We start from the raw sequence: 9,131 nt of genomic DNA on the forward strand, positions 1-9,131 counted from the left end.
CAGCTTTTCAAAACATAGCTACTTCTCTCTCTCTCTCTCTCTCTCTCTCTCTCTCTCTGCCTCTATTATAATTTTTTTTTTTTGAATAAGGGGTGGGTGTTTGGCCTAATACCAATTAAGATGCTCGAACCCCAGATCAGAGGATCTGGCTTTGGTACCTGCCTCTGGCTCCTGACTCCAGATTCCTGCTAATGCACACCTGCTAACAACGGCTCAAGCAGTTGGGTCCCTGCCACCCACGTGGTAGAGCTGGATCCAGCCCCCAGCTCTCTGTTTTGGTCTGGTCAGGCCTTGGCCACTGCCGGAATTTGGGAGTGAGCCAGTGAATGAAGATCTGTCTCTGAATCTCTCAAATAAATAAAACTTTTTAGAAAGCAACACCCCAACCCCACTGTCTGCTGCAGAAACGTTGTCTGGACTTCCCTGTTTGCACCTGGACAGCAGATTCAGCCTCCCGCCCCTGCCCCGGGACCCCAGCCCCTCAGAGCCCCAGGCCATCTGCTCAGCCTGTAAATGGGGTCTCACCCTGTGCCTGCCAAGAGCCTTTCCGTGGCTCTTCATTTTCTCTGGTTGATAAATATAATTGTGTCCCAGGAGTGCTTCTAGCCGCAGAGTCCTGTGGCCTCCTCGCTGGTGCCTTGTCGTGCTACCGAATACAACCCTGGCTTAGGGTGGCCTGCAGTAGACCTCGCAGGGATTGGTAGCCCTTTGGGGGTTTAAGTGACCTCCAACTTTTCCAGAAAAGTAGAAGTACCATATTTTATTTCCTTCTTTTGGGCCCAGACTTAACGCCAGGTAGGCTTGGGACTGGAGTTACTTTTGCGCAGGCAGAGGTGGGCTTTGGCTCCTTTTATAACGATTTGTACGGCTTCCGTGGAGTACAGTTCACATACAGTAAATACGCATATTTAGTGTTGTGTTGCTGAGTTCTGATGTGTAAGCCCATGGAACCATCACGGCACACAAGATAAACAGTTCTCTCACTGCACCCTCAGATCTGTTCCTGCCCCTCATATTTGTTTCTTGCAAACACTCATGTATGCAAGACATCCCTCCTGTCCTGGGAAAACACACAGCCGGCTCGGCACAGCCTGTGAAATCCGTGTACGTTTGCGTCACTCAGACCCTCGGTGACGACGGCTTACTTTGATTTGGGACAGGTCTGAGGAGCTGTGCTATTTATGTTTTCGCCCCTAGCACATACAAAACAGAAAAGAAAAAAAAAATGCTGTGGAAGAGGAAAGCGGAGGCAGGAATCCCCAGACCACAGCAGCGCTGGCCCATGTTGTAAGCAGGCAACGGCTGGTCGGCAGTGATGCACGAGCCGCTGCTGGCGCTCACAGAAACGGAAGAGAAGGACAGGTTTCTTTTGCTGGATGCAGTCTTGCAATGCGTGCATCCGAGGGTCTTCAGAAAGTTCACGGAAATGTGTATCATGAAAAAGATCATGCATGGATTTCAAAATTCTTTTGCACCAAAACAGACTTTGGAAATTCTAGTTTCCCATGAACTTGTTGAAGTCCCCTTGCGTATGACGTAATCCGGTTTGCAGCTGGGCTCACGAGGCCCTCACCCTCTGACCCTGGGCTCCTTCAGTTTCAGCTCCCGCCAAAGGGAGTCACTGGCAGTTCCCTGACACTCGCTCTTTGTCCCCTGCTGCTGCCTCGGCCTGAAACCTTTCCCTCCCCTTGGCGTCCTGAGTGTGCTCCTTCAAGGGTCAGTGGGCTTTACTTCCTCCATGAAGCCTCCCTGATTTAGCCGTATCTGAACTACAAACTCTCTTCCTATTTTCTTCTTCCTCGATTCCTAGTGTATAGTAAGGGCCATTAATTATGCGCCAAGTGAATTACTGAGTGAGTCCTTATAGTAATTCGGGGCTATTCCACCAATTCTAAAATAAACATAACAAGCTTTACTCACATTTTTAAATTGTTTATTATTTTCTTTCTGAAAATTGTATTTATTTATTTATTTTTGAAAAGACAGGGCAACAGAGAGGAGGGAGAGACAGAGGAGGAGCTATCTCCCGTCTGCTGGTTAACTCCCCCACCTCGTTGCAGCGGTCAGGACTGGGTCAGGCTGAAGCCAGGAGCCTGGAACTCCATTCACGTTCCCACATGGGTGGCAGGGACCCAAGTCCTTGGGCCACCGTCCATGCCTTCCCAGGCGCATTAGCAGGTGCTCGCCCTCTGGTAGGGGATGCAAGCGTCGAAAGCAGTGGCTTAGCCCACTGCACCAGTTCCTGTTCCTTTTTTTTTTTTTTCTTTTTAATATCATGCTCAAGCTGGTTTTCTCCTGATATTGAAAATGTTATTCACTTTACTTTAGTTTTACCCGGTATATGCTCTTGGAATGCAAAATAATACTAGCCTACTAGAACTAGCAAGTTAATTTCCAGAGAAAGATATATACAAGTGGTCTTCTAAAAGGTCATGGAAAATGAATATTATGGAAAAACTATGCATGGATTTTTTTCCCTCCAGAATAAGCTTATGCTTTTTTTTTTAAATAAATATTTTATTTATTTGAAAGACAGAATTACAGAGAGAGAGAGGGAGGGAGAGAGAAAGATCTTCCATGTGCTGGTTCACTCCCTAAATGGCCACAATGGCCAGGGCTGGGCTGATCTGAAGCCAGGAGTCAGGAGCTTCTTCTGGGTCTCCCACATGGGTGCAGGAACACAAGGACTTGGGCCAGCTTCTACTGCTTTCCTAGGCACATTAACCAGGGAGCTGGATTGGAAGTTAGATAGCAGGGAATTGAACCAGTGTCCATATGGAATGCCAACTCTACACCACAACATTGGCATCTACACTTATCTTTTCATTCCATTTTCACACAAACTTTTTGAAGTACCTTCATATTGAATTCAAAAACCAAGTGGTAGGTGATTTTTTTTGTTTTTTTTGGATAAAGTTACTTTGGATTCCCCCATTCCATTCTTCATTTCTCCAGCACATGAACTTGGAGTTGTCAGAACTAACAGTATCTTAACACAGCAAACACCAGGTTAAGAGGCAAAATCTGTCCTGCGTCTTATTCTATTTTAAAGAATACACAATAGTAGTTTTAGATGAAGATTAATGGAAATTGCTGAAGCATTTAGATGAAAAGAACCATTTTAATACTGAGTTTTATTTTACTAAGAGAGATCTTCTATCCACTGATTTACCCCCAAATGCCTGCAACAGCCAGGGTTGAGATAGGCCAAAGCCAAGACCTAGGAGCTCAGTGGAAGCTGACCACGTGAGCGGCGGGACCCAACTACTTGAGCCATCATGTGCTGCCTTCCCAGGGTGTGGGTCAGCAGGTGGCTGGAATCAGGAGCAGTGTCAGGCCTCCACCCTGGTCCTGCAATATCAAATGCAGGTGTCCCAAGTGGTGTTTACTGCCGTGCCAAATGCCAGCCCCGAGATGCCTTATTTTTAAATAATTTTATTGTATTTTACATTTAAAAATTTATTTTTACTTGAAAGGCAGAGACAGAGAGATACACACACATACCACACAGAACAGGAGATCTTTCGTCCACTGGCTCACTCCCCAAATGCCCACACAAGCTAGGATTGGGCCAGACAGTAACTGGAGCTGGGAGCTTGATCCTGAGCTCCCATGTGGGTGGCAGGACCCCAGATACTTGAGCCGTCACAGCTGCCTCCCAGGGTGTGCATGAGCAGGAAGGTGGCATCAGGAGCTGAGCCATGGAGTTGGGACGTTAACCCAGGTACTCCAATAGGCCACATGGCATCTCAAGCAGTGTCTTGACTGTTGCACCAAATGTCCACCTGCACTGGATTCTTCAACTTCACCCAAACAGCAGCTAGTAGTTGCTGACCAGAAAGTGGCCTGTGTGGGGCCAGTGGGGTAGTGTAGAGGTTAGGCCACCACCTGCAGTGCCAGCATCCCATATGGGTACCAGTTTGAGTCCCAGCCGCTCCACTCCCATTCTAGCTCCCTGCTAATGGCCCAGGAAAGGAATACAAGATGGCCCAAGTCCTTGGGCCTCTGCACCTGCGTGGGAGACCCAGAAGAGGCTCCTGGCTCCTGGCTTAGGATCAGCTCAGCTCCAGCCGTTGTAGCCATTTGGGCAGTGAACCAACCAGTGGGTGGAAGATTGATCTCTCTCCCTCCCCCCTCCTTATATCTCTGGATTTCTGCCTTTCAAATAAATGAATAAGTCTTTTTTCAAAGATTTATTTTATTTTTATATTTACATTTTACATTTATATTTTTATATTTATATATTTACAGAGAGGCAGAGGCAGATAGAGAGAGAGAGAGAGAGTTCTTCCAGCCAGTGGTTCGCTCTCCAGATGGCCCCTGAGCTGGAGCTGAGCCTATCTGAAGCCAGGAACCAGGAGCTTCTTCCAGGTCTCCCACATAGGCGCAGAGGCCCAAGGACTTGGGCCATCTTCCACTGCTGTCCCAGGCCACAGCAGAGAGCTAGATCGGAAGTGGAGCAACCGGGACTTGAACCAGCGCCCATATGGGATGCCTGCACTGCAGGCAGTGGCTTTACCTGCTATGCCACAGCACTGGCCCCTGTGAATAAATCTTAAAAAAAAAAAAAAAAAAAAAGTGACCTGTGAGCATGAGGCCCAAGGACCCAGCTTCAGAGGCTTTTGTACCTGACCGCACATTTTGTCCGTTAGACATGAAAAGTAACTATGTCCAGAAAGAAAAAGTTCCTTTAGAATTTAGAATGCGAAAGAGGCTATGAGAGTGAGTGAGCCTTGGCCTGAGGGCTCATCAACATGTAAAACACAGCCTTAGGGGCCCGCAGTGTGGCCCACTGTGTTGAGTGTCCACTTGAACAGACACATCCCACGTCCGAGTGCCAGGTTCGAGTGCCGGCCATTCCTCTTCCAATCCAGCTCATTTCTAGTGCTCCTGGGAGGCAGCAGATGACCTGAGGGCTTGGTCCCTGCCACCTGGCCCTGGGGGAGACACAGATAGAGTCCCAGGCTCCTGGCTTTGGCCTTGCCCGTGGCAGCCATTTGTGGAGTGAAATAGCAGGTGGAAGATCTCCTACTCTCTGTATCTTTCCCTCTGTCGCAGTCACTCTGCCTTTCAAATAAATATTTTTCAGTCAAAACCAAATGTAGCCTCAGCATGGACAGCCACCGGGGGGAGCCTGGGTGCCTGGCCTCAGGCAGTGGGTCTGAGACTAAACCCGAAGCCCTAGCAGACTGCAGCTTAGCCTTGCATTTAGGAAGAGGGGGATGACAAGGGCCCGAAGGTGAGTGACTTTTCCCCTGTAGGGCCAGTTCTCCTTAGCACTTGGGTGTCTGTGCAGCTCCTGGATGGGGGGTTGTGATTTGCTCCCCTTTCTATCCCCTGCAGTGAGGACTGTCCAGTATTGATGAAATTGAATTAAGAGATACTTTCTAACCCAGTAAGACCATGTGTGAAGGTAGGCTTCCTGCAGTGTATCCCAGATGAAAAGACCACTGCAGGCAAATGGTATCTTTGAAATACATGGGGCTGTCCCTAACTTTTGTTTTTGTTTAAGATTTATTTACTTATTTGAAAGAGTTAGAGAAAGAGGGAGAGACAAAGATTTTCCAGATACTGGTTCACTCCCCCAAATGGCTGCAACGGCCCAGGGCTGGGCCAGGCCATAGCCAGGAGCTTCATCCGGGTCTCCCACGTGGGTGCAGAGTCCCCACACTTGGGCCACCTTCTGTTGCTTTCCCAAGTGCATTAGCAGGGAACCGGATTGGAAGTGGAGCAGCCGGGACTCGAACCAGTGTCCATATGGGATGCCAGAGCTGCAGAAGGCAGCTTAACCCGCTGTGCCCCTGTGCCAGCCCTGTCATTAACTCTCAGACCCAGTGACTTCTGGGGGAGCCCTCGGGCCAGGTTGGTGGGTGCAGCAGGTGTGGACAGGACGGGCGTCCTGGACGTCCTTAGAGGGCAGCGCTGAGCCTGAAGTGGCCTTCACCGGGAGGGAGCTGCACTTTTCCTTCATTCTTCAAAAGTCTGGGCGCAGCCCAGCCCACTCCACCCAGTTTTCCTCTCTCTGGGCCAGCCCTGCTGGCCTGGCTTGTGGGCCAGCTCTGCGGAAGCCATCCAGGCTTACGTGCGCTCTGCCTGCTTTCAGCTGCGTCTCTGACGACTCGGTGAAGCAGTACACGTCCCGGGATCACCTCGCCAAGCACTTCCAGGTCCCCGTCTTCAAGTTCGTGGGCAAGGACCACAAGGTGAGCCTTCCTGGCGGGGACCCCAGCATGTCGGCACTCGGGAAAACACAGGGACACCGCCCACCCAGGAGCGAGCGCAGCAGTGTCGCCAGTATCAGCCCTCCCCAAGCTCTACCCCCTGCCCATAACTGCCCTGTGCAGAGAAAACACTGTGAGGTTATAACTCAAAATCCTGGAGCTCAGGCATGGTTTAAGAAGCCAGTGTGGTGGGTGGTCACTCAGCAAAGGCTCTGGAGGGGAAATACATGAGAAAACAGTGAAACTTGCACTTAAAATGCCAACCAGAATCACTCTGACACCATTTTCTACATCTTGCATTTATAAAAGTTGTAAAATGGCAACGCTTAACGAGGTCCCAGGGAGAAGTTGACAGTGGCAGCATGCTTGGTACATTTTCTGGAAAGCTGTCTATGAAATGCATTCATATCTGTGAAATCGACCTGTTCTTTCCTCTAAAAATTCCAGTTCCGGCAGTCTGCTCCAAACCAGACAGAACAGCACAGGCGGCTGGAAGTGTCTGGAGCACTGCCACGGGGGCTTGGGGGGTTCCCAAGGGCAGCCGCACTTGGGAAAGCAGCAGAAGGTGGCCCAAGTGTGGGGACTCTGCACCCACGTGGGAGACCCGCATGAAGCTCCTGGCTGTGGCCTGGCCCAGCCCTGGGCCGTTGCAGCCATTTGGGGGAGTGAACCAGCCGCGGTCCCCAGGGTCTCAGCCTCCCGCACTGTGCGGCAGTTACCACGATGACAACTACGGGCAAAGCAGGCGTGTGGACGCTGTGTCATCGCGGCCTACGCGCACGTTGAGTGGGCTCCAGTTCAGAGGTGCACAGCTGGGGAGAGGTGGTCAGAGACTGTGTGGAGAAGGCTGGGCGAGGTGAGGTGCAAGCTTCTGGTTTCGCTGTAGTATTTGTCCGGGTGTTGAGCATCCCAACAGAAGGAGGTTCAAGAGGCCAGCGCCCTGTTGTCACAGGCTGTGGGAGTGTGCCGGTCCCCTCTCCCAGAGCGCTGGTCGGAACCATGCCTCGCAGTGCCTAGTCCCGATTTCCCTCCTCAGCCAGGAGCCAGGCACTGGGCAATCGGGAGCACACGGGAGCCAGAGCTGCTCCCAGATCTTGGGGTGAAGGGCCAAGATGTTAGCGTCATGAGGCATGGCTTCGCTAGGGCCTCCCCTGTCCCAGCACAGTGCAGACGTGTCTAGGGATGCCAGTCCTGTTCCAACTTGGCCACGTCCCTAAATGCGTGGAGGTGAGCAGGTTCTTCAACCCCCCAATTCTCAGGTTCCCCATCTGTCAAACCGAGAAGGCAACCTGTACCTCCGAGCAGTGCTGTTGGGATGCAATGCGGGTGTTTCTGTGCAGTGCGGCTCGTGTCTGCTTGGGGACAGGTGGCAGCTGTGACTAACGACCACCGCCCTTGCAGGAGGTGTTTCTGCACTGCCGGGTGCTGGTGTGTGGGATGCTGGACGAGCGGTCCCGCTGTGCCCAGGGCTGCCATCGGCGACTGCGGCGCGGCGCAGAGGAAGGTGGCGACTCCCGGGGTCTGCAGAGCCGGATGCTGACGGGCGGCCCCATCGCCATCGACCGGGAGGAGTAGTCAGCCGTCGGGCCTCGCCTTCCCGGCTCGGGCTGCCCTCTGGAACTTCTCCCCACTGCCTCTGGAACACCAGCGACCCCCGGAGGGCCCCCCACTTCTCCAAACCTGACGCCGCGGGCTCAACCTCCCAGCTTCGACTCCCTCCGCGCCTGGCCCGCTGGGTGCGCCAGGCCACAGCGGCGCCCACCGCTGGCCTGGGCGGGGTTCTCCTTGCTAAGCTGTTCCCGCAGAATGACGCTCGCCCTCTGTGCCCCATTTCCTTCCTACCATTAAATACCTCATATGTGATGCAGTAGGACCACTACAGTCGGAAGCTGGGTAGAGTTATTTCAAGCTAGAAAGCTAAAGAAAAGTTACCAAAATTCTGACTCATGTGTTAATAATAATTATAGCCTGAAATTTTAATTCAAATACAGAATAGTTATGGTGGATAAGGAAGTTTATCAATAAACCTATGTGTAATAAAAAAACACTACTTGATTTTTCTCTTGCATAATATTTTGATATTTTGCTGTTGCCTTCAGCGAAGTTTTTTCACTGAATAAATGTAAGTAAATTCACCCACATGGATTTAAGTGGCTCAGTGATTGAACTACAAGCAAAGGTTGGCGTCATAAATCCTGTTAATTGGTATGCTATGCCCTCAGGTTGGTAACAGAAGAAGGTATAAAATTATACTGTATTCTATTTTATAAGAACATAATACATTTCACTGAAATAAATATACATTAAAGATAAATTTTATGTGCCAGTAAATCCAACTTTTTAATGTGCCAATTAATTTTATGACTACACAGGATCAGAAAAGGTTTCCTGCTTGTTCATATCATCGGAGTGTCTGGGCTGAGTCCCAGCTCCTCTGCTTCCTGCTAGCGCGCACCCTGGGACATAGCCAGTGACGGTTCGAATACCCGGGCTCCTGCCACCCACGCGGGAAACCAGCACGGAGTCCCCAGCTCCTTGCTTCCCCCTGGCCCAGCCCCAACCGTGTGGGCATCTGGGGAGTGAACCAGCTGGCGTAAGATCTCTCTCTCTCTGCTTTTTCAATAAAATGAAACAAGTATTTAAAAAAAAAAAAATGGCTACAATGAACAATTCTTAGAACCAGTGAGGTTAACAAAAAGAAGGGGAAAATGCTTTCGACCGGAGACAACCAAGCTTTTGCTGTAAACGGGTAGGAGGGAAACACTTTGGCTCTCTGGGTCATCTACACTGTGCTGCGGCAGTGCCCACGGGTGTGAACACGGCCGTGTGGCTGTGAAACTAAACTGCAACCGGCTTTGGGCTGCATTTGGCCCACGGGACACACCTGACCTGGGGGGCCCTCCACCCTGT

The 9,131-nt window shown here is 50.8% G+C and overlaps 1 protein-coding gene across 1 annotated transcript in view; it reads left to right on the forward strand.

The window, feature by feature from the left end:
• The window catches only part of OIT3 (oncoprotein induced transcript 3), a 29,634-nt gene extending 21,268 nt beyond the window's left edge, over positions 1–8,366 (forward strand). Inside the window, exons 8-9 of the mRNA XM_002718429.5 lie at positions 6,104–6,203; positions 7,623–8,366. Coding sequence (XP_002718475.3) covers positions 6,104–6,203; positions 7,623–7,796 — 274 coding nt within the window. The 3' untranslated portion in view covers positions 7,797–8,366. The remainder of the gene's footprint in view (positions 1–6,103; positions 6,204–7,622) is intronic.
• The last annotated feature ends 765 nt before the right edge of the window (positions 8,367–9,131 follow it).

This window comes from Oryctolagus cuniculus, chromosome 15 (genome assembly GCF_964237555.1).
Source record: "Oryctolagus cuniculus chromosome 15, mOryCun1.1, whole genome shotgun sequence".
NCBI lineage: Eukaryota > Metazoa > Chordata > Mammalia > Lagomorpha > Leporidae > Oryctolagus > Oryctolagus cuniculus.